The sequence below is a fragment of the Notolepis coatsorum genome (genome assembly GCF_963971535.1).
Source record: "Notolepis coatsorum genome assembly, chromosome: 6".
Classification (NCBI taxonomy): Eukaryota; Metazoa; Chordata; class Actinopteri; order Aulopiformes; family Paralepididae; genus Notolepis; species Notolepis coatsorum.
Window position 1 is genome coordinate 14,387,578 of NC_140170.1, and position 25,840 is coordinate 14,413,417.

The 25,840-nt window shown below is 41.4% G+C and overlaps 1 protein-coding gene across 1 annotated transcript in view; it reads left to right on the forward strand.

Annotated features, from left to right (window-relative positions):
• LOC311229384 (uncharacterized protein) overlaps positions 1-25,840 on the forward strand; it is a gene marked incomplete at its 5' end in the record, with an annotated part of 210,927 nt that overhangs the window by 81,649 nt on the left and 103,438 nt on the right. The window contains 4 exons of the mRNA XM_084315472.1: positions 8,214-8,249; positions 9,241-9,276; positions 9,775-9,834; positions 11,653-11,778. Of these exons, the coding sequence (XP_084171598.1) occupies positions 8,214-8,249; positions 9,241-9,276; positions 9,775-9,834; positions 11,653-11,778 (258 nt within the window). The remainder of the gene's footprint in view (positions 1-8,213; positions 8,250-9,240; positions 9,277-9,774; positions 9,835-11,652; positions 11,779-25,840) is intronic.

Here is a 25,840-nt window from a genome sequence, read left to right on the forward strand (position 1 = left end):
TACAACAAGTCAGCAGGAAGGTTCTGTACAACAAGTCAGCAGGAAGGTTCTGTACAACAAGTCAGCAGGAAGGTTCTGTACAACAAGTCAGCAGGAAGGTTCTGTACAACAAGTCAGCAGGAAGGTTCTGTACAACAAGTCCGGAAGGTTCTGTACAACAAGTCAGCAGGAAGGTGCTGTACAACAAGTCAGCAGGAAGGTTCTGTACAACAAGTCAGCAGGAAGGTTCTGTACAACAACTCAGCAGGAAGGTTCTGTACGACAACTCAGCAGGAAGGTTCTGTACAACAAGTCAGCAGGAATGTTCTGTACAACAAGTCAGCAGGAAGGTTCTGTACAACAAGTCAGCTGGAAGGTTCTGTACAACAAGTCATCAGGAAGGTTCTGTACAACAAGTCAGCAGGAAGGTTCTGTACAACAAGTCAGCAGGAAGGTTCTGTACAACAAGTCAGCAGGAAGGTTCTGTACAACAAGTCAGCAGGAAGGTTCTGTACAACAAGTCAGCAGGAAGGTTCTGTACAACAAGTCAGCAGGAAGGTTCTGTACAACAAGTCAGCAGGAAGGTTCTGTACAACAAGTCAGCAGGAAGGTTCTGTACAACAAGTCAGCAGGAAGGTTCTGTACAACAGGTCAGCAGGAAGGTTCTGTACAACAAGTCAGCAGGAAGGTTCTGTACAACAAGTCAGCTGGAAGGTTCTGTACAACAAGTCAGCAGGAAGGTTCTGTACAACAAGTCAGCAGGAAGGTTCTGTACAACAAGTCAGCAGGAAGGTTCTGTACAACAAGTCAGCAGGAAGGTTCTGTACAACAAGTCAGCAGGAAGGTTCTGTACAACAAGTCAGCAGGAAGGTTCTGTACAACAAGTCAGCTGGAAGGTTCTGTACAACAAGTCAGCAGGAAGGTTCTGTACAACAAGCCAGCAGGAAGGTTCTGTACAACAAGTCAGCAGGAAGGTTCTGTACAACAAATCAGCAGGAAGGTTCTGTACAACAAGTCAGCAGGAAGGTTCTGTACAACAAGTCAGCAGGAAGGTTCTGTACAACAAGTCAGCAGGAAGGTTCTGTACAACAAGTCAGCAGGAAGGTTCTGTACAACAAGGTACAACTCTGGCAGCTAAGGGTCAGTAACATTGTTTAACAGTGTTGAACTTGAGTGCTACAATGTTGAGTGCATATTAGTATAGATAGACATTTTAGTATAGTAGGTACTAGTATAGGCAAGGTCGATTACTTAGTAGCAGTAAGTTAGTAGTTTTTCTTTTAATTATTATTATATATATTTTTCATATTGATTGAAGAAGTGTGTTTATAGTTGATGCCAGAAAGTGGTCTAGGTTCTGTGGTGCCAGCCGTCCTGACTGTAGTGGGAAGCTATGGAGGTCTCGGTGGGACGGACCGAGAATAGCCTGCTTGTCTTTGATGAGCCCCCAGGAGTCTGAGTGCGGGCAGAGTGAAGGGTCTTTCAGGATACTCTGACACATAGAGGCGCAGGAGAGGCACTGATCCAGACCGGACCCCCCTTTCAGACTGCTGCTTTCATGTGTCGCTGGCCTCTCCGGGTCCCCAGTGAGGGGGTGGATTGGTTCTGCGTTGACAGAAGTAGACCCGTGTAATTCTATTACTCAGGTTTAAAGTAAAAGCCTCTCCTTTCCAAGTTCTACTTGAGTGAACTTCTGTAATGATTTGATCTCGGGTCTACTAGGGATGTACGTGAGTAAGATAAGATAAGATATGCCTTTATTGAACCCCTTGGGAAAATTCAGGCATCATAGCAGGAGGGGGAGGGGGAGGTACAGGTAGTAGAAGACATACAGGTCACAGAATTATAGTACAGTGGAGAAGTAAAAATAAAAATAGAATAAAAAGGCAGTGTAAACAATATACAATATAGTTAACTCTGGACATGCGCATATGGGCAACAAGGTGCGAGATGAGGGTATGTACAGTATGCCCTCTCAGTTATTTTGCCCTACATTTACATTTACATCAGGGGCGGGGCTAGGGGGTGGCTACTTGGGCTCAAGCCCCGAATGTTTTCTGAAAAGCCCCGAATCTATTACATTTTTTTTATTTTTTTTTTACTTTTTTTTTGACAATTCATCATTGTTACATGAAAATATGTTTGCACCAGATTTAGCAGAAGCTAATTTCCATCTGTGGTCTATCCAGCTGCTAACTGTATTTGAGTGAGTAGTAGACTCAGACCATGGTAGACTCAGACCTAAGCTTTAAATCACAATCAACAAGTTGACAAAAACTTAATTCTTCCACCTTAGAAACATAGCTAAAGTACAGCCATTTATAAATCAAAAGGACGCTGAAAACCAGATCCATGCCTTTATCTCAAGCCAACTCGACTACTGTAATGCACTCCTTACCGGCCTCCCGAAAAAATACGATGATAACTATTTTATTGCAATGCACTATTGCATTATTTTATTCTATTTTACTAACTATTTTATTGCACTGCACTATTTTACTTTGTATCAGTGAATCATAGACGCCTGGCCATAAGAGCATTCGGAGCATCTCTGCTCTCCCACTATTGAACTTGGGGGAGCAAAGGTATGCTCTTGCTCCACCACTTTTTGGTCATATGAAAAATATGATATATCCCCCCCCAATATATAAATCTAACCATAACTATGTTATGGTTAACTGAGTTTTATAGTGAAAAGAGCAGCTTTATTGGTCAAGATTGAAGGCTCTATATTGCAGGAAATTGCATGTACAGGTTAATTAAATTTAAAAAAAATCTGCCGTGGAGGGGCAAAAATTGCCTGCAAAAAAAAAAAAAAAAAAAAAAAAGGGGGGGGAGGGGGGCACCTATCTGGGCTAAGCCCCGGATCTCCTATAATCCTAAATCCGCCCCTGATTTACATTTAGTCATTTAGCTGAAACGCTTTTATTCAAAGCGACTTACAAGTTCTGTACGACAAGCCATCAGGAAGGGCACAACTCTATCAGCTGAGTAACAATGTTCATCAAAGTGTTCAGTGTTACAGTGTAGGTTAGTTTATTAGGGCAAGTGCATGACAGTAAGGTTAGTTAGGGTTAGATATATTTTTTTCTTTTTTAGTATTTTAGAAAGGAAGGAGAGAAGAGAGACAGGATGATAGTTGCCTATGACGGTGCGGTTCAGGGTTGGGTTTTTTTTATGAGGGGCGTGACTCTGGCTTGTTTTAGGGAGGTGGGGACCACCCCCGAGTTGAGTGAGGAGTTGATGGTTGCAGTTAGGAATGGGAGGATGTCTGGTGCTATGGTCTGGAGGAGTGGGGAGGGTAGCTGGTCCAGCTGGCATGTAGTCGGACGGTTCAACGTTACCAGTGTCAGGGTATCGGCTTCTGTAATGGGAGAGAAAGATGACAGAGTGAAGGATGAGGTTCTCGATTCAGCGTTTGGAATGGGTGGGGGTTGGGAGAAGGAGCTGCGGATGTTCTCCACTTTTTCCTCAAAGAAGATCGCGATGTCCGATATTATCGGCCTACCGATATTATCGGCCGATATTGGCATTAGAATGTAATATCGGAAAATATCTGTATCGGTTTAAATATATATATATTTTCTTTTATGTTTTTATTTTTTCTACATTTATTTAAACTTTATTTACCCAGCCAAGCAAGTAAGAACAAATTCAGATTTTATTTATTGTCAAAAGTATGCATAATGTTGTTTTAATTCCACAACAAGAGATATGTAATGTTAATGACCTGACCTTGCATATATCGGTATCGTTTGATATCGGTATCGGAAATTAAGAGTTGGACAATATCGGGATATCGGTAAAAAAGCCAATATCGAACATCCCTAGTTACAATATATAATCCAATCATCTAAATCTAATCTAATATATAATCTAAAGAAACAAAATGCTAAAATGCTAAATGTATGCAATAATCTAGTAATCCAATAGTAATCGAAATCAAGTGGATTTTGAGGGTGCTTGAAGTACAGTACAGAAGTTTGGCATCCAACCAGAGTGCAAATGTCACAGTAAAGTGCAACAGTAATATACAGGTGTTTAAACATATATAAATTAGTACTACTGTGTAATAGTGCTAATCGGATGTATGTACAGAGTTGTAGTATTAATATGTACAGTGATACAGGTATAAAGACACTATGGTAGTAAGTCATACTGGCCAGCAGTGTAACTAGTGAGAGTAGGTAAGGGATATGTACAGATATAGATATAGTATCTACAGATATGTAAAAAAGGATTATATGGAGGTATGTACAGACAGATGTGGATATATATATATATATATACGGTAAGAATAAATATATATACGGTATATACTATTATTGTACATACTATCATACAGAGTTATACTGTATGGGTTATATGCAGGTGTATTCAGACAGATATGGATACTATATATTAGTGCTGTCAGGTGATTGATATGTCTCCAGTCTTTTTTTTTTTTTTTGTGCCATCAGGCTGTCTCCCCCGTTCCCCCCATGGTCTCATGTTCCTTTTGTTTTTGTTTCTTTGTTGTTTTGTTTTTGTTTCTTTGCTTTTGTTTCTTTGTTTGTACTCCTGCTCCCGACTACTGTCAGCGACTTCGGGTTATTTAGAAGCGCTATATAAATTAAATTAATAATAATAATAATAATAATAATTATTATTATTATTATTATTATTATTATTATTATTATTATTATTATTATTATTATTATTATTATTATTATTATTATTATTATTATTATTATTATTATTATTATTATTATTATTATTATTATTATTATTATTATTATTATTATTATTATTATTATTATTATCTAATTAATTACAGGATTTGTAATTAATTAATCTAATTAATCGCATTTTAATCGCATAACCATTTTATGCCTGATATTCTATATTCTATAATCATATTTCAAATTGCATGTGTCCGGATGGCAGAATTCAGTACTGTATCTACAAAACCTTCTGTTTAATCATCTTGTGTGGCGGCTTTGGCTCAGGGGTAGAGCGGGTCGTCCAATGATTGAAGGGTTGGTGGTTCGAATCCCGCTTAAGCCCATGTCCATCCCACTGCCGTTGTGTCCTTGGGCAAGACACTTAACCTACTTGCCTCGTATGAATGTGTATGCATGTGAATGAATGTTGGTGGTGGTCGGAGGGGCCGTAGGCGTTGATTATTCGCCACGCTTCCGTGAGTCTGCCTCAGGGCAGCTCTGGCTGCAATTGTAGCTTACCACCACCGGTATGACTGTGTATGAACAAATAATGGACTCTGTAAGCGCTCTGGGGTCACTGGGGTGTCACGAAGAGCGCTATATAAATCCAAGCCATTATTATTATTATTCCATATATTAATTTGCTTCGATTTTTCAGGTCTGGTCAATTTGAGCATAGTGTTATTCACAGCCAAAGATAAAAAAAAATGTATTGATATTTTCATTTGGTTCATCACAATTTACTCAAGCCTAGTAACAGACACAGTATTTCTGACACTGGGAATACATTCCCTGAGATCCATAGATGTCCCTAGAATCAGATACCAAGAACATGCAAATAGCCCATATATCTGTAAATGTGTATTCTACATTCTTATGGAATGAATGAGATAAAAAAAGAATTATTATTATTTTTTTGTAATAAATTTTGAGTTAATTTTCATAACGCGATAATTTGCGGTGTAATTAATTAATCTAATTAACACGATAAACTGACAGCCCTAATATATATATATATATATTAAGGCTGTCAAATATATCGCGTTAATATCGCGTTAACTCCCGATTCTATTAATGCCACTAATTTTTTTAACTCAAGATTAACTAAAAAAAAAAAAAAAAAAATTTACTAGACTTCACTCAGGTGTATTATTGATGCTCTCATTGATACTATGTTTGTTTCTGAAGTGTGTGTGTGTGTGTGTGTGTGTGTGTGTGTGTGTGTGTGTGTGTGTGTGTGTGTGTGTGTGTGTGTGTGTGTGTGTGTGTGTGTGTGTGTGTGTGTGTGTGTGTGTGTGTGTGTGTGTGAGAGATATAGAGAGAGAGGGGGGTGAGAGAGATGAGGAAGGGGCAAAAGAGAAAAAGAGCTGGGAGAGTGTGTGTGTGAGGGAGAGAGGGGGGTGTGTGATTAATCAGCCCTTGTGTGTGTGAATGTAACAAGTTCCTAACGTTTTCTTTCCCCTATTATTTCATGCACACTTTATTCATTGTTTTAAATTATTATTTTCTTTTAAGTTATTTTGTGCATCACTCTGTTTTGAATTTGATGCAAATTTGCAATGCATGAGGGTTATCCTTTTGTGTTAAATGGCTGCACAAAGCAAGCATTTGTTGACTCGCATGTTGATAAGAGTATTAAAACTCGGAACTTGAAAAAGATCTGTTTAAGGTAAAAAAAAAATTAAAAATAAATGCGATTAATTTGCGATTAATCGCGAGTTAAATATGGACAATCATGCGATTAATCGAGTTAAATATTTTAATCGTTTGACAGCACTAATATATATATATATTAGGGGTGTAATGGTACACAAAAACCACGGTAGTCACGGTTCAGTACGGGTTTTCTGTACAGTGGGGGAAAGTTTGGCTTTCCATGTTCCACTCAGGGGTGATGTAGTGTGCAGTAACTAATTGTACTTGTAGGGCTGTCAACAAATATTCTATATTGAAATGAATAATCGACTTTGTCGTTACTGGTTAACATACCTTTACACCCCTATATATATATATTGTATGTATGTAAATATGTATTTATATATGTAAATTTACATACATCAATCCTCCTATCCTTCTCATGATTATGAATATGTAACGGAACAATCTCGCTAACGTTAGTCGACCGAAATCAATTAGCAAACATGATTCACCGGTACTACTAGCTAGCTGGCTAAACTAGCTAACGTTAACTAGCTCCCGTCAAAACAAACGGGTTGGTATGAGCATTGCGTTATTTATATTTGTCATTAGCTATTTATGGGTGGAATATTCGGATTCTAGCTCACTAGATCAGTCACATTAAACTTTCTTTGTCTATAGCTTGCTAGATATGTAGCTAACGTTAGCTAGGCTAACGAAGCTGTAGCTAACGTTACTGTCCATGCAAACCACTCGTCGAAGGGTTAACGTTAGCTCATGTTAATTACCCCTGTGTATAGAGCATTCTTTTCAGATAACTAACAGCACACCACGTCATGTATGATCCATTACAGCTAACTAGCTAGCCATGGTAACTCCCAGCTATTCCAGCATCCCAGTTGACATTTCTGACAGACATTTTTCCGAAGTGTATGAATTTTTTTGTTTTGTTTTCTTTACTCGCCAGTGTGGCGAGTGGTCTTCGTGAATCACTCGCCAAACATACAAAATACTCGCGTTTGGCGAGTAAAATGGCCTAATTTCCTCCCCTGGGGATGAGAAAGTTCTTCTTCTTCTGTTAGGGTTAGGGTTGGGATGAGGAAGTTCTTCTTCTTCTGTTAGGGTTAGGGTTGGGATGAGGAAGTTCTTCTTCTTCTGATAGGGTTAGGGTTGGGATGAGGAAGTTCTTCTTCTTCTGATAGGGTTAGGGTTGGGATGAGGAAGTTCTTCTTCTTCTGATAGGGTTAGGGTTGGGATGAGGAAGTTCTTCTTCTTCTGATAGGGTTAGGGTTGGGATGAGGAAGTTCTTCTTTTTCTGATAGGGTTAGGGTTGGGATCAGGAAGTTCTTCTTTTTTTTTTTTTTTTTTTGTCTTTTTCCCCCTCCATTTTCCTCCGATTTTCTCCCATCCCAATGTTAGTCGTATGCCGATTCCCAGTCCCTTCCTGGTCGCTGCGCTTTACCCCCCACAGTCAGATCATTTGGGAGAGTGGAGGCTACCACGTGCTTCCTCCGACACACGTCCAGCCAATCACCGCTTCTTTTCACCTGGCAGCGCGGATTCTCATTGAGAGGGCGTAGCGTGTGGGAGGACCACACTATCCCCCTCAAGTCCTATCCGCGCTTAGCAGGCGTCCCGACCGAACTGTAGGAGTCGCTGTTTACAACGACCCGGACCCACCCTGCCAGCTTCTCCCACCCTCTGATACAGCCAATTGTATCAGTGCAGACGGCCAGCCAAGCTGGTGACAACCCCGGAGCTGTGAGCTGGATTCGAACAGGCGAACCAAGCTCACAGCTCCGGGGCTGGTGACGAACGCAATCTCCGCTCGACCACCTAACCGCCCTAGTTCTTCTTCTTCTGATAGACGTCGTGTTTCTCTTGTTGAAACAGGGTCTGGTTGGAGATGACGGGGAGCCTGGTGAAAATGTGAGTAACGATTTGCCCCCTCCCTCCCTCCCTCCCTCCCTCCCTCCCTCCCTCCCTCCCTCCCTCCCTCCCTCCCTCCCTCCCTCCCCAGCCACCCCAGCAATGCCAACGCTCTGCCACCTTTAACCCTTTCACTGCCACGCCACAGAAGGTTAACCCTTTACTATCACACTACAGGAGGCCGTCTATAGTGTGATAGTAAAGGGTTAACCTTCTGTCGTGTGGCAGTGAAAGGGTTAAATCAGCCCCCGAAACCCCACCTTTTTTCACTCTCGCTTTTGACCCATACTTTTTATCATTTCTTTAGTTGTTTCGTTTGGTTTCCTTTAGTTTCGCGTTCCGTTTAGTTTTGTTTCATTCGTTTTGTTTCATTTAGTTTCATTCGTTTAATTTAGTTTTGTTTAGTTTTGTTTCATTCGTTTTGTTTCATTTTGTTTCATTAGTTTAATTTAGTTTAGTTTAGTTTTGTTTCATTTGTTTTGTTTCATTTTGTTTCATTCGTTTAATTTAGTTTCGTTTCCTTTCGTTTCATTCGTTTTGTTTCATTTTGTTTCATTCGTTTAATTTAGTTTAGTTTCGTTTTGTTTAATTCGTTTTGTTTCATTTTGTTTCATTCGTTTAATTTAGTTTTGTTTCCTTTCGTTTCATTCGTTTTGTTTCATTTTGTTTCATTCGTTTAATTTAGTTTCGTTTCGTTTTGTTTAATTCGTTTTGTTTCATTTTGTTTCATTCGTTTAATTTAGTTTCGTTTCCTTTCGTTTCATTCGTTTTGTTTCATTTTGTTTCATTCGTTTAATTTTGTTTCGTTTCGTTTTGTTTCATTCGTTTTGTTTCATTTTGTTTCATTCGTTTAATTTAGTTTAGTTTAGTTTAGTTTTAGTTTTTGTTTTAGTTTGGCGGTTTTTCACCCATACCGTCTCTGAGCTGTGAAAAGCGCTACATAAATAAAATGTATTTTCATCATTTTAACCTCTGTCTTCTTCCCCTCCAGGGAGAGCGAGGACCCGCTGGGCACAAAGGAGATAAGGTGAGCAGGACCCACGGGGCACAGAGGAGCTCAGGTGAGCAGGACCCATGGGGCACAGAGGAGCTCAGGTGAGCAGGACCGCGGGGGCCACAGAGGAGATCAGGTGAGCAGGACCCACAGGGCACAGAGGAGATCAGGTGAGCAGGACCCACGGGGCACAGAGGAGATAAGGTGAGCAGGACCCACAGGCCACAGAGGAGATCAGGTGAGCAGGACCCACGGGGCACAGAGGAGATAAGGTGAGCAGGACCCACGGGGCACAGAGGAGATCAGGTGAGCAGAGACCCACGGGGCACAGAGGAGATCAGGTGAGCAGGACCCCACGGGGCACAGAGGAGATAAGGTGAGCAGGACCCACGGGGCACAGAGGAGATCAGGTGAGCAGTAGCTTCGTCACACGAACGCCGTTGTTATTCCTCGTGAGTTTGCAGCCCTGTCGTGTCTCCAGAGCGACGCGCTGATGACCCCTGACCCCTAACCACGCTTGTGTGTTTGCAGGGAGTGATAGGCGTGGGACTGGCAGGTCCTCCTGGGCAGCTGGGGCCTCAGGGGTTAAAGGTCAGTACAGCAAACGATGCCATCCGGACTGAAAAATGTATGCAGTCATTTCTATTGGACAACATGCTGTAGTCTAGAGATAGAGAGAGAGAGAGAGAGAGAGAGATGAGAGAGAGAGAGAGAGAGAGAGAGAGAGAGAGAGATGAGAGAGAGAGAGAGAGAGAGAGAGAGAGAGAGAGAGAGAGAGAGATTGAGAGAGAGAGAGAGAGAGAGAGAGAGAGAGAGAGATAGATAGATAGATATGTAGATATACAGATAGATAGATAGATAGATAGATAGATAGATAGGTAGATAGATAGATAGATAGATAGATAGATAGATAGATAGATAGATAGATAGATAGATAGATAGATAGATAGATAGATAGATAGATAGATAGATAGATAGATAGATAGATAGATAGATAGATAGATAGATGCTATCAATACTATAGATAGAGAGATAGACAGATAGATAGATAGATAGATAGATAGATAGATAGATAGATAGATAGATAGATAGATAGATAGATAGATAGATAGATAGATAGATAGATAGATAGATAGATAGATAGATAGATAGATAGATAGATAGATAGATAGATAGATAGATAGATAGATAGATAGATAGATAGATAGATAGAAGATAGATAGATAGATAGATAGATGCTATCGATACAAGATAGATAGATAGATAGATAGATAGATAGATAGATAGATAGATAGATAGATAGATAGATAGATAGATAGATAGATAGATAGATAGATAGATAGATAGATAGATAGATAGATAGATAGATAGATAGATAGATAGATAGATAGATAGATAGATAGATAGATAGATAGATAGATAGATAGATAGATAGAATGATAGACCAAAATCATAAATTGATCCCCCCCGAATATAAGATAAGAAATCCCTTTATTGATCCCCTTGGGGAAATTCAGGCATCATAGCAGCATGGGGGAAGGGGGGCGGGGTAATAGTAAAATACATAAATACAGCCAATAAAATTATAGTACAGTAGAAAAGTAAGCAATAGGCAGTGTAATCAAAGGTGCAGATGAGAGTCACATATGAGTCGGTCCACTTCCATCTGCAGTGTGCATGTAGTCGGTGCTGTACTGACGCTGTGTGTGTTCTGGTCTGCAGTGTGCATGTAGTCGGTACTGTACTGACGCTGTGTGTGTTCTGGTCTGCAGTGTGCATGTAGTCGGTGCTGTACTGACGCTGTGTGTGTTCTGGTCTGCAGTGTGCATGTAGTCGGTACTGTACTGACGCTGTGTGTGTTCTGGTCTGCAGTGTGCATGTAGTCGGTGCTGTACTGACGCTGTGTGTGTTCTGGTCTGCAGTGTGCATGTAGTCGGTACTGTACTGACGCTGTGTGTGTTCTGGTCTGCAGTGTGCATGTAGTCGGTGCTGTACTGACGCTGTGTGTGTTCTGGTCTGCAGTGTGCATGTAGTCTGTACTGTACTGACGCTGTGTGTGTTCTGGTCTGCAGTGTGCATGTAGTCGGTGCTGTACTGACGCTGTGTGTGTTCTGCAGTGTGCATGTAGTCGGTACTGTACTGACGCTGTGTGTGTTCTGGTCTGCAGTGTGCATGTAGTCGGTACTGTACTGACGCTGTGTGTGTTCTGCAGTGTGCATGTAGTCTGTACTGTACTGACGCTGTGTGTGTTCTGGTCTGCAGTGTGCATGTAGTCGGTACTGTACTGACGCTGCGTGTGTTCTGGTCTGCAGTGTGCATGTAGTCTGTACTGTACTGACGCTGTGTGTGTTCTGGTCTGCAGTGTGCATGTAGCCGGTACTGTACTGAAGCTGTGTGTTCTGGTCTCAGGGAGACCCAGGTCTTCCCGGCCCCGCGGGCCCCACAGGACCCCGAGGTATCGCAGGCACCGCTGGCCTGGCCGGGCTGAGGGGAGAGGTGGGAGCGCCGGGTCCTCCTGGAGCCCTGGGGGAGAGGGTGAGTAGGACCACGACCCGACTGTCTCACCCGGGCCTGGGGAGGGAGGGAGGCCTGGGGAGGGAGGGTTCATTTGATGATTTTACAGGTCCTGAGAAATCTGCCGGGAATTGTGCAAAAACAGTCGTAAATGCGTACAGTATATGACTGTGGTGTTGAGTTATCCCTTTTGGTTGCCACAAACTACATCCTCGTATCGGTAATAATTTGTCCAAAATGGCGGACCGTTCATTCATTTGGACGGCGAGTGAGAAGTTCTCCAAACAAACAACTTAGTTGTCTTCGTCTCTCTCTTTACCGTAGGAATCAGCCCTCGCTCGCGTAAGATGCCATTAGCTCCAGAATTCCGTTGGCTACAAAAACGGTCAATCATTTTCACCGTCAGAGGTGACTGGTCCGTTCAACCAACGCCCGTTGGTTGTTCGGCCTTGTAACCTGAGATTCGAAGCACGTAATAGGTCGAGTAGGGTGTCACTCAAACGACGGCCATTTTCGCTTTCCAACGATGTGTAGGTTGATCGGCAAAAATACAGCGCTAGGCCGACAGACAAGGGCAATGTGCTGCGAAGTGTGAGCGTGGGGGCGTGACGGCATGCGGGCCGCCGAACATTAACAGGTTAATTCACACCTAGCTGAAAGGCCAAAGGCTCTCCGCCTCTTCCTCGGTGTCTCCTAGCTGGCCAGAGGAGAGCACTCCTCTTCCTCAGTGTCTCCTAGCTGGCCAGAGGAGAGCACTCCTCTTCCTCAGTGTCTTCTAGCTGGCCAGAGGAGAGCACTCCTCTTCTTCAGTGTGTCTCCTAGCTGGCCAGAGGAGAGCACTCCTCTTCCTCAGTGTCTCCTAGCTGGCCAGAGGAGAGCACTCCTCTTCCTCAGTGTCTCCTAGCTGGCCAGAGGAGAGCACTCCTCTTCCTCGGTGTCTCCTAGCTGGCCAGAGGAGAACACTCATCTTCCTCAGTGTCTCCTAGCTGGACAGATGAGAGCACTCCTCTTCCTCAGTGTCTCCTAGCTGGCCAGATGAGAGCACTCCTCTTCCTCAGTGTCTCCTAGCTGGCCAGAGGAGAGCACTCCTCTTCCTCAGTGTCTCCTAGCTGGCCAGAGGAGAGTGCTCCTCTTCCTCAGTGTCTCCTAGCTGGACAGATGAGAGCACTCCTCTTCCTCAGTGTCTCCTAGCTGGCCAGATGAGAGCACTCCTCTTCCTCAGTGTCTCCTAGCTGGCCAGAGGAGAGCACTCCTCTTCCTCAGTGTCTCCTAGCTGGCCAGAGGAGAGTGCTCCTCTTCCTCAGTGTCTCCTAGCTGGCCAGAGGAGAGTGCTCCTCCTCCTCAGTGTCTCCTAGCTGGCCAGATGAGAGCGCTCCTCTTCCTAAGTGTCTCCTAGCTGGCCAGAGGAGAGCGCTCCTCTTCCTCAGTGTCTCCTAGCTGGCCAGAGGAGAGCACTCCTCTTCCTCAGTGTCTCCTAGCTGGCCAGATGAGAGCACTCCTCTTCCTCAGTGTCTCCTAGCTGGCCAGAGGAGAGCACTCCTCTTCCTCAGTGTCTCCTAGCTGGCCAGATGAGAGCGCTCCTCTTCCTCAGTGTCTCCTAGCTGGCCAGAGAGAGAGCGCTCCTCTTCCTCAGTGTCTCCTAGCTGGCCAGAGGAGAGCACTCCTCTTCCTCAGTGTCTCCTAGCTGGCCACAGGAGAACACTCCTCTCAGCCAAAGCTAATTAAACCCACATGTACTTTGTATTCATTGTTTTTATCAGAAGATCTGTCTACGATATAATCGATGAGTCCGGTTTTCACCACTGACAGTAAAAACCACACCTCTACATTCAGTCGATGAAGACCTGCTGTCGTTTAACGTGTCGTTATAGAGTTAGTTCAGTTATGATCAACACACCGAACGCTGATCATCAAATCCAGTCACGGCATCGTGGATTCTGTAATGGAAGATGTGCAGGAGCCCATAACTAAATCAAATCAAATGTATTTGTAACGCCTGACAACACACGTTAATGTCCCCATGGGCCGGACACGTCTTCTTTAAGGCCCGACAACACACGTTAATGTCCCCATGGGCCGGACACGTCTTCTTTAAGGCCCGACAACACACGTTAATGTCCCCATGGGCCGGACACGTCCTCTTTAAGGCCCGACAACACACGTTAATGTCCCCATGGGCCGGACACGTCTTCTTTAACTCATTGGCTGCCAGCTATTATCCTTATCCTGTGGTAGCTACTGCCAAGCTGTAAACGATGGGAGTTAGTCACCTTGTTTGTAGAGCTAAATCTATATTCTATATTATAGCCATGGATTCAATACTATAGTAATTTGACATTGAGTTTTTTCCGGTCAAGATGCAAAAAAGTGATAATTTTTCCATCCATACCTTCCCGTGTTATACCGTGGTGAATATAAGTATGGTTTCAGAGTGTTCTAGGGTAATTCATGAAATGCTGAGTTATAGCCCTACACGTCGATTCATTGTAGACGCTGCCGTTTCTTGCCTGAACCCGCTATTGTTCCGGAATCAAATCTACAATATAGGTATTATGTTGCATCATGAATGCATGAAACGGGGGGGGGGGTCGTTTTTGATTATTTGATTGTCAGTAACGGCATTCACATTGAACACTAAAAACGGTTATCAGCCCGATCGGTGTAAAAGCATTGCAGGATTAAGCTAGAATTGATGTCAAATCGCCCTTACCTGTGGCCAGGAGCAATCCAAAAAGAATATTCCAATTTCTTGATCGCCATCTGGTAGATCTAATGTCCATTTGCTCGACGGCATAATCGACCATAACATATGGATCGGGCATATTTGACGGGCTTCAATGTAACCGGCACCGTTTGCCTCGCCCGAGAAGGAAAAATGAAACCCGAGACCTGGGGCCATCCCATAGCCCAGGATACAATGTTAGAAATGGTCCTCGATACCGCCGTCTAGCGTGATGCGGCCGGTATTGCATCTAGGCATTCTCAATGCGATTCCCAATGTTAACGGCGAGTCAGTGGGCCTGTAATGAATAGAAATATCGAATAAAAGAAATAACAATCAAATAACGTATATATACGTGGTTGGCGTTCAACGGTTGTCTAGCAAACACAAACGGTTATCAGCCCGATCGGTGTAAAAGCATTGCAGGATTAAGCTAGAATTGATGTCAAATCGCCCTTACCTGTGGCCAGGAGCAATCCAAAAAGAATATTCCAATTTCTTGATCGCCATCTGGTAGATCTAATGTCCATTTGCTCGACGGCATAATCGACCATAACATATGGATCGGGCATATTTGACGGGCTTCAATGTAACCGGCACCGTTTGCCTCGCCCGAGAAGGAAAAATGAAACCCGAGACCTGGGGCCATCCCATAGCCCAGGATACAATGTTAGAAATGGTCCTCGATACCGCCGTCTAGCGTGATGCGGCCGGTATTGCATCTAGGCATTCTCAATGCGATTCCCAATGTTAACGGCGAGTCAGTGGGCCTGTAATGAATAGAAATATCGAATAAAAGAAATAACAATCAAATAACGTATATATACGTGGTTGGCGTTCAACGGTTGTCTAGCAAACACATATATAAACGTGGACAGCGCTGAATGAGTTAAACAAGTCAAGAAGAAACATCACAATAAATCAAGAACAAAACAAAAACACCATAAAGTCCAACAAATTTAAAATAAATGAATGCAACACTCCCAGACATACCCCACGCAAAGGTAAGGGAAAACTCACTAAAACCAAGCAATAGGAAAAAATGCACCACAACTACACAACTACACTACACTAACGCCCCTTTTCCACTGTATGGTACCTACTCAACTCTACTCTACTCGAAACTGCCTTTTCGGTTTTCCATTGCCAAAATTTGCGGATGGTACCTGGCACCTGCTTTGTCGAGGTTCCAAGCAAGTAGAAGCGATACCAGAAAAGTGACGTGAAACACTGCAGACCACTGATTGGTCAGAAGAGAGAATCGTCACTACCTTATCATTGCGCTACAAGGGAGACGTAGTGCACAAAACACGGCCATCTTTATAGCCTCGCGTAGCGTTCATTATTTGTTTTAAGCAGGAACAAAGTGCAATAAACAAAAAAGGATACATTCACTGTGTATTCTGCCTCATTTATTGATGAAACAAAACCAACATCAACACAATTTACCACCAAGAGCGAAGAGTTTAGTCTCACAAAAATATTGCTGATTTGTTAGCTTACGTGCTAATGTGATTGCTTTTACCATTAGAATAGTTAGCATTGCGGCTAGCGTACATAGCGTGCAAAGATCAATATAACTCGCTATTGATTGTTTGTACTAGTAACGTTAATGCTAGTAGAATAGACACAACGTGAGGTAATCATCATCATCCATTTTAAACCGGTTATTATCTAATGCTAACGTTAGTAGAATAGACACGAGAGGTAATGTTAACGTTAGTAGAATAGACACGAGAGGTAACGTTAACGTTAGTAGAATAGACACGAGAGGTAACGTTAACGTTAGTAGAATAGACACGAGAGGTAGCGTTAACGTTAGTAGAATAGACACGAGAGGTAGCGTTAACGTTAGTAGAATAGACACGAGAGGTAGCGTTAACGTTAGTAGAATAGACACGAGAGGTAGCGTTAACGTTAGTAGAATAGACACGAGAGGTAACGTTAACGTTAGTAGAATAGACACGAGAGGTAGCGTTAACGTTAGTAGAATAGACACGAGAGGTAGCGTTAATGTTAGTAGAATAGACACGAGAGGTAACGTTAACGTTAGTAGAATAGACACGAGAGGTAATGTTAACGTTAGTAGAATAGACACGAGAGGTAGCGTTAACGTTTGTAGAATAGACACGAGAGGTAATGTTAACGTTAGTAGAATAGACACGAGAGGTAGCGTTAACGCTAGTAGAATAGACACAAGAGGTAACGTTAACGCTAGTAGAATAGACACGAGAGGTAACGTTAACGTTAGTAGAATAGACACGAGAGGTAGCGTTAACGCTAGTATAATAGACACCAGAGGTAACGTTAACGTTAGTAGAATAGACACGAGAGGTAATGTTAACGCTAGTAGAATAGACACAAGAGGTAACGTTAACGTTAGTAGAATAGACACGAGAGGTAACGTTAACGTTAGTAGAATAGACACGAGAGGTAACGTTAACGTTAGTAGAATAGACACGAGAGGTAATGTTAGCGCTAGTAGAATAGACACGAGAGGTAACGTTAACGTTAGTAGAATAGACACGAGAGGTAACGTTAACGCTAGTAGAATAGACACGAGAGGTAACGTTAACGTTAGCAGAATAAACACGAGAGGTAACGTTAACGTTAGTAGAATAGACACGAGAGGTAACGTTACCAGAATAGACACGAGAGGTAACGTTAACGTTAGCAGAATAGACACGAGAGGTAACGTTAACGTTAGTAGAATAGACACGAGAGGTAACGTTAACGTTAGTAGAATAGACACGAGAGGTAATGTTAACGTTAGTAGAATAGACACGAGAGGTAACGTTAACGTTAGTAGAATAGACACAAGAGGTAACGTTAACGTTAGTAGAATAGACACGAGAGGTAATGTTAACGTTAGCAGAATAGACACGAGAGGTAATGTTAACGTTAGCAGAATAGACACAAGAGGTAACGTTAACGTTAGTAGAATAGACACGAGAGGTAACGTTAACGTTAGTAGAATAGACACGAGAGGTAACGTTAACGTTAGTAGAATAGACACGAGAGGTAACGTTAACGTTAGTAGAATAGACACTAGAGGTAATGTTAACGTTAGTAGAATAGACACGAGAGGTAACGTTAACGTTAGTAGAATAGACACGAGAGGTAACGTTAACGTTAGTAGAATAGACACTAGAGGTAATGTTAACGCTAGTAGAATAGACACGAGAGGTAACGTTAACGTTAGCAGAATAGACACGAGAGGTAATGTTAACGTTAGTAGAATAGACACGAGAGGTAATGTTAACGTTAGCAGAATAGACACGAGAGGTAATGTTAACGTTAGCAGAATAGACACGAGAGGTAATGTTAACGTTAGCAGAATAGACACGAGAGGTAACGTTAACGTTAGTAGAATAGACACGAGAGGTAACGTTAACGTTAGTAGAATAGACACGAGAGGTAACGTTAACGTTAGTAGAATAGACACGAGAGGTAACGTTAACATTAGTAGAATAGACACGAGAGGTAATGTTAACGTTAGCAGAATAGACACAAGAGGTAATGTTAACATTAGTAGAATAGATACGAGAGGTAACGTTAACATTAGTAGAATAGACACGAGAGGTAATGTTAACGTTAGTAGAATAGACACGAGAGGTAATGTTAACGCTAGTAGAATAGACACGAAAGGTAACGTTAACATTAGTAGAATAGACACGAGAGGTAATGTTAACGCTAGTAGAATAGACACGAGAGGTAACGTTAACATTAGTAGAATAGACACGAGAGGTAATGTTAACGCTAGTAGAATAGACACGAGAGGTAACGTTAACATTAGTAGAATAGACACGAGAGGTAACGTTAACGTTAGTAGAATAGACACGAGAGGTAATGTTAACGCTAGTAGAATAGACGCGAGAGGTAACGTTAAAGTTAGCAGAATAAACACGAGAGGTAACGTTAACGTTAGTAGAATAGACACGAGAGGTAATGTTAACATTAGTAGAATAGACACGAGAGGTAATGTTAACGCTAGTAGAGTAGACACGAGAGGTAACGTTACCAGAATAGACACGAGAGGTAACGTTAACGTTAGCAGAATAGACACGAGAGGTAACGTTAACGTTAGTAGAATAGACACGAGAGGTAACGTTAACGTTAGTAGAATAGACACGAGAGGTAATGTTAACGTTAGTAGAATAGACACGAGAGGTAACGTTAACGTTAGTAGAATAGACACAAGAGGTAACGTTAACGTTAGTAGAATAGACACGAGAGGTAATGTTAACGTTAGCAGAATAGACACGAGAGGTAATGTTAACGTTAGCAGAATAGACACAAGAGGTAACGTTAACGTTAGTAGAATAGACACGAGAGGTAACGTTAACGTTAGTAGAATAGACACGAGAGGTAACGTTAACGTTAGTAGAATAGACACGAGAGGTAATGTTAACGTTAGTAGAATAGACACGAGAGGTAACGTTAACGTTAGTAGAATAGACACTAGAGGTAATGTTAACGTTAGTAGAATAGACACGAGAGGTAACGTTAACGTTAGTAGAATAGACACGAGAGGTAACGTTAACGTTAGTAGAATAGACACTAGAGGTAATGTTAACGCTAGTAGAATAGACACGAGAGGTAACGTTAACGTTAGCAGAATAGACACGAGAGGTAATGTTAACGTTAGTAGAATAGACACGAGAGGTAATGTTAACGTTAGCAGAATAGACACGAGAGGTAATGTTAACGTTAGCAGAATAGACACGAGAGGTAATGTTAACGTTAGCAGAATAGACACGAGAGGTAGCGTTAACGTTAGTAGAATAGACACGAGAGGTAACGTTAACGTTAGTAGAATAGACACGAGAGGTAACGTTAACGTTAGTAGAATAGACACGAGAGGTAACGTTAACATTAGTAGAATAGACACGAGAGGTAATGTTAACGTTAGCAGAATAGACACAAGAGGTAATGTTAACATTAGTAGAATAGACACGAGAGGTAACGTTAACATTAGTAGAATAGACACGAGAGGTAATGTTAACGTTAGTAGAATAGACACGAGAGGTAATGTTAACGCTAGTAGAATAGACACGAAAGGTAACGTTAACATTAGTAGAATAGACACGAGAGGTAATGTTAACGCTAGTAGAATAGACACGAGAGGTAACGTTAACATTAGTAGAATAGACACGAGAGGTAATGTTAACGCTAGTAGAATAGACACGAGAGGTAACGTTAACATTAGTAGAATAGACACGAGAGGTAACGTTAACGTTAGTAGAATAGACACGAGAGGTAACGCTAACGTTAGTAGAATAGACACGAGAGGTAACGTTAACATTAGTAGAATAGACACGAGAGGTAACGTTAACATTAGTAGAATAGACACGAGAGGTAACGTTAACGTTAGTGGAATAGACACGAGAGGTAACGTTAACGTTAGTAGAATAGACACGAGAGGTAACGTTAACGTTAGTAGAATAGACACGAGAGGTAATGTTAACGCTAGTAGAATAGACACAAGAGGTAACGTTAACGTTAGTAGAATAGACACGAGAGGTAACGTTAACGTTAGTAGAATAGACACGAGAGGTAACGTTAACGTTAGTAGAATAGACATGAGAGGTAATGTTAGCGCTAGTAGAATAGACACGAGAGGTAACGTTAACGTTAGTAGAATAGACACGAGAGGTAACGTTAACGCTAGTAGAATAGACACGAGAGGTAACGTTAACGTTAGCAGAATAAACACGAGAGGTAACGTTAACGTTAGTAGAATAGACACGAGAGGTAACGTTACCAGAATAGACACGAGAGGTAACGTTAACGTTAGCAGAATAGACACGAGAGGTAACGTTAACGTTAGTAGAATAGACACGAGAGGTAACGTTAACGTTAGTAGAATAGACACGAGAGGTAATGTTAACGTTAGTAGAATAGACACGAGAGGTAACGTTAACGTTAGTAGAATAGACACAAGAGGTAACGTTAACGTTAGTAGAATAGACACGAGAGGTAATGTTAACGTTAGCAGAATAGACACGAGAGGTAATGTTAACGTTAGCAGAATAGACACAAGAGGTAACGTTAACGTTAGTAGAATAGACACGAGAGGTAACGTTAACGTTAGTAGAATAGACACGAGAGGTAACGTTAACGTTAGTAGAATAGACACGAGAGGTAACGTTAACGTTAGTAGAATAGACACTAGAGGTAATGTTAACGTTAGTAGAATAGACACGAGAGGTAACGTTAACGTTAGTAGAATAGACACGAGAGGTAACGTTAACGTTAGTAGAATAGACACTAGAGGTAATGTTAACGCTAGTAGAATAGACACGAGAGGTAACGTTAACGTTAGCAGAATAGACACGAGAGGTAATGTTAACGTTAGTAGAATAGACACGAGAGGTAATGTTAACGTTAGCAGAATAGACACGAGAGGTAATGTTAACGTTAGCAGAATAGACACGAGAGGTAATGTTAACGTTAGCAGAATAGACACGAGAGGTAACGTTAACGTTAGTAGAATAGACACGAGAGGTAACGTTAACGTTAGTAGAATAGACACGAGAGGTAACGTTAACGTTAGTAGAATAGACACGAGAGGTAACGTTAACATTAGTAGAATAGACACGAGAGGTAATGTTAACGTTAGCAGAATAGACACAAGAGGTAATGTTAACATTAGTAGAATAGACACGAGAGGTAACGTTAACATTAGTAGAATAGACACGAGAGGTAATGTTAACGTTAGTAGAATAGACACGAGAGGTAATGTTAACGCTAGTAGAATAGACACGAAAGGTAACGTTAACATTAGTAGAATAGACACGAGAGGTAATGTTAACGCTAGTAGAATAGACACGAGAGGTAACGTTAACATTAGTAGAATAGACACGAGAGGTAATGTTAACGCTAGTAGAATAGACACGAGAGGTAACGTTAACATTAGTAGAATAGACACGAGAGGTAACGTTAACGTTAGTAGAATAGACACGAGAGGTAATGTTAACGCTAGTAGAATAGACGCGAGAGGTAACGTTAAAGTTAGCAGAATAAACACGAGAGGTAACGTTAACGTTAGTAGAATAGACACGAGAGGTAATGTTAACATTAGTAGAATAGACACGAGAGGTAATGTTAACGCTAGTAGAGTAGACACGAGAGGTAACGTTACCAGAATAGACACGAGAGGTAACGTTAACGTTAGCAGAATAGACACGAGAGGTAACGTTAACGTTAGTAGAATAGACACGAGAGGTAACGTTAACGTTAGTAGAATAGACACGAGAGGTAATGTTAACGTTAGTAGAATAGACACGAGAGGTAACGTTAACGTTAGTAGAATAGACACAAGAGGTAACGTTAACGTTAGTAGAATAGACACGAGAGGTAATGTTAACGTTAGCAGAATAGACACGAGAGGTAATGTTAACGTTAGCAGAATAGACACAAGAGGTAACGTTAACGTTAGTAGAATAGACACGAGAGGTAACGTTAACGTTAGTAGAATAGACACGAGAGGTAACGTTAACGTTAGTAGAATAGACACGAGAGGTAATGTTAACGTTAGTAGAATAGACACGAGAGGTAACGTTAACGTTAGTAGAATAGACACTAGAGGTAATGTTAACGTTAGTAGAATAGACACGAGAGGTAACGTTAACGTTAGTAGAATAGACACGAGAGGTAACGTTAACGTTAGTAGAATAGACACTAGAGGTAATGTTAACGCTAGTAGAATAGACACGAGAGGTAACGTTAACGTTAGCAGAATAGACACGAGAGGTAATGTTAACGTTAGTAGAATAGACACGAGAGGTAATGTTAACGTTAGCAGAATAGACACGAGAGGTAATGTTAACGTTAGCAGAATAGACACGAGAGGTAATGTTAACGTTAGCAGAATAGACACGAGAGGTAGCGTTAACGTTAGTAGAATAGACACGAGAGGTAACGTTAACGTTAGTAGAATAGACACGAGAGGTAACGTTAACGTTAGTAGAATAGACACGAGAGGTAACGTTAACATTAGTAGAATAGACACGAGAGGTAATGTTAACGTTAGCAGAATAGACACAAGAGGTAATGTTAACATTAGTAGAATAGACACGAGAGGTAACGTTAACATTAGTAGAATAGACACGAGAGGTAATGTTAACGTTAGTAGAATAGACACGAGAGGTAATGTTAACGCTAGTAGAATAGACACGAAAGGTAACGTTAACATTAGTAGAATAGACACGAGAGGTAATGTTAACGCTAGTAGAATAGACACGAGAGGTAACGTTAACATTAGTAGAATAGACACGAGAGGTAATGTTAACGCTAGTAGAATAGACACGAGAGGTAACGTTAACATTAGTAGAATAGACACGAGAGGTAACGTTAACGTTAGTAGAATAGACACGAGAGGTAACGCTAACGTTAGTAGAATAGACACGAGAGGTAACGTTAACATTAGTAGAATAGACACGAGAGGTAACGTTAACATTAGTAGAATAGACACGAGAGGTAACGTTAACGTTAGTGGAATAGACACGAGAGGTAACGTTAACGTTACCAGAATAGACACGAGAGGTAATGTTAACGCTAGTAGAATAGACACGAGAGGTAACGTTAATGTTAGTAGAATAGACACGAGAGGTAACGTTAATGTTAGTAGAATAGACACAAGAGGTAGCGTTAACATTAGTAGAATAGACACGAGAGGTAACGTTAACGTTAGTGGAATAGACACGATAGGTAATGTTAACGCTAGTAGAATAGACACGAGAGGTAATGTTAACGTTAGTAGAATAGACACGAGAGGTAATGTTAACATTAGTAGAATAGACACGAGAGGTAACGTTAACGCTAGTAGAATAGACACGAGAGGTAATGTTAACATTAGTAGAATAGACACGAGAGGTAACGTTAACGCTAGTAGAATAGACACGAGAGGTAATGTTAACATTAGTAGAATAGACACAAGAGGTAACGTTAACGCTAGTAGAATAGACATGAGAGGTAATGATAACATTAGTAGAATAGACACGAGAGGTAACGTTAACGCTAGTAGAATAGACACGAGAGGTAATGTTAACGCTAGTAGAATAGACACGAGAGGTAATGTTAACATTAGTAGAATAGACACGAGAGGTAATGTTAACGTTAGTAGAATAGACACTAGAGGTAATGTTAACATTAGTAGAATAGACACGAGAGGTAACGTTAACGTTAGCAGAATAGACACGAGAGGTAATGTTAACGTTAGTAGAATAGACACAAGAGGTAACGTTAACGTTAGCAGAATAGACACGAGAGGTAATGTTAACGTTAGTAGAATAGACACGAGAGGTAACGTTAACATTAGCAGAATAGACACAAGAGGTAATGTTAACATTAGTAGAATAGACACGAGAGGTAACATTAACGTTAGTAGAATAGACATGAGATGTAATGTTAACGTTAGTAGAATAGACACGAGAGGTAACGTTAACGTTAGTAGAATAGACACGAGAGGTAACGTTAACGCTAGTAGAATAGACACGAGAGGTAACGTTAACGTTAGTAGAATAGACACGAGAGGTAACGTTAACGTTAGTAGAATAGACACGAGAGGTAACGTTAACATTAGTAGAATAGACACGAGAGGTAATGTTAACGTTAGCAGAATAGACACGAGAGGTAACGTTAACGTTAGTAGAATATACACGAGAGGTAATGTTAACGTTAGTAGAATAGACACGAGAGGTAATGTTAACGTTAGTAGAATAGACACGAGAGGTAACGTTACCAGAATAGACACGAGAGGTAACATTAGTAGAATAGACACGAGAGGTAATGTTAATGTAACTGAGGGGTTACAAAACCCTGACTGTATTAAAGATTGTGATAGATTAAACCACTGCTAGTTATGTACTTTAATTACTGGCCAGACAGTACATCAAATATAGATGGTGAACACCCACAAGAACACGGCATTGACAAAGAAATAGTATTTGAGGGTATTTTATTATTATGCAACATTAGGTTACAGAATGAGAATTAGGGTCGCGCTTGTATGGCGAAGAATATGCGTAAAGTCAGTCAATAGCATGAGTCACTAAGAATAGCAGGAATCCTATGATGGGTCTAAGTTGACACCACCTGTCGTATAATAGCAACTATATAAGGCAACGCTGGTACCGCCTGGAGACAATGGGTTCCCTCCGGGGGTGTAAGGCCTGGAGGGTAGAGGAATGTTCGGATACTCAGTCTGATTCAATGAAGAATAAAAAGACTCCAGGTACAGGAGTCGGTCCTTGTAAATCCCTTGATCAGCAGCAAAGCAATAATTGTAATCCAAATGCTCGATAGCACTGATGACAGCTAGCCAGCCTCCGTCCACGAGGCCAGCCCGAGTTGTAATCCTCACGGGGTTGAATCCCAAACGATAGTGGAAATCAACGATGCTCTTCTCCGTGTAACACGTTCCAAATCAATATAATCCAACCAGTAATGGTTCTGCAATCCTGGGTTGACACGATATACAATAATGAACGACTATTTACTTCACATTAAACTAGGTCGAACTTGACGTTATTGCATTAAACTCTGACACTTTACTATTCTATTCGCACGTGGTTCTCCACGCTCTGTTAGACGCACTGCTGCTCACTTCACTGTTACCGAACTTGTCACACTGCTGCTTTAGACAAACTGCTGCTGTGCGCACCTGCGCCAGCATATATACTTAAGTGGCTTTCTAGTTCCAAACCTAACCGCTTGGTCCTGAATCAATACACTGCCAAGGGCATGTCCCGACTTGCCCCAAACTCGCCCATTGCACCTGTCTGAGTGCGAGACTGCCTGGCGCCGCCGTCAGGGGGGCATTATTCATAAGGAAAGTGAATATTACTATGGTTTGAACGCAGGCTTTAAGGGATATACCGTGTATATATAAATAATATACAAAGTATATAAAACAATAAATGTAGATTCTCAACTTTAATCTGGCCCTTCACAACAGTTAACGTTAGTAGAATAGACACGAGAGGTAACGTTACCAGAATAGACACGAGAGGTAACGTTAACGTTAGTAGAATAGACACGAGAGGTAACGTTAACGTTACCAGAATAGACACGAGAGGTAACGTTAACGTTAGTAGAATAGACACGAGAGGTAACGTTAACGTTAGTAGAATACACACGAGAGGTAACGTTAACGTTAGTAGAATAGACACGAGAGGTAACGTTAACGCTAGTAGAATAGACACGAGAGGTAACGTTAACGTTAATAGAATAGACACGAGAGGTAACGTTAACGTTAGTAGAATAGACACGAGAGGTAATGTTAACGCTAGTAGAATAGACACAAGAGGTAACGTTAACATTACCAGAATAGACACGAGAGGTAACGTTAACGTTAGT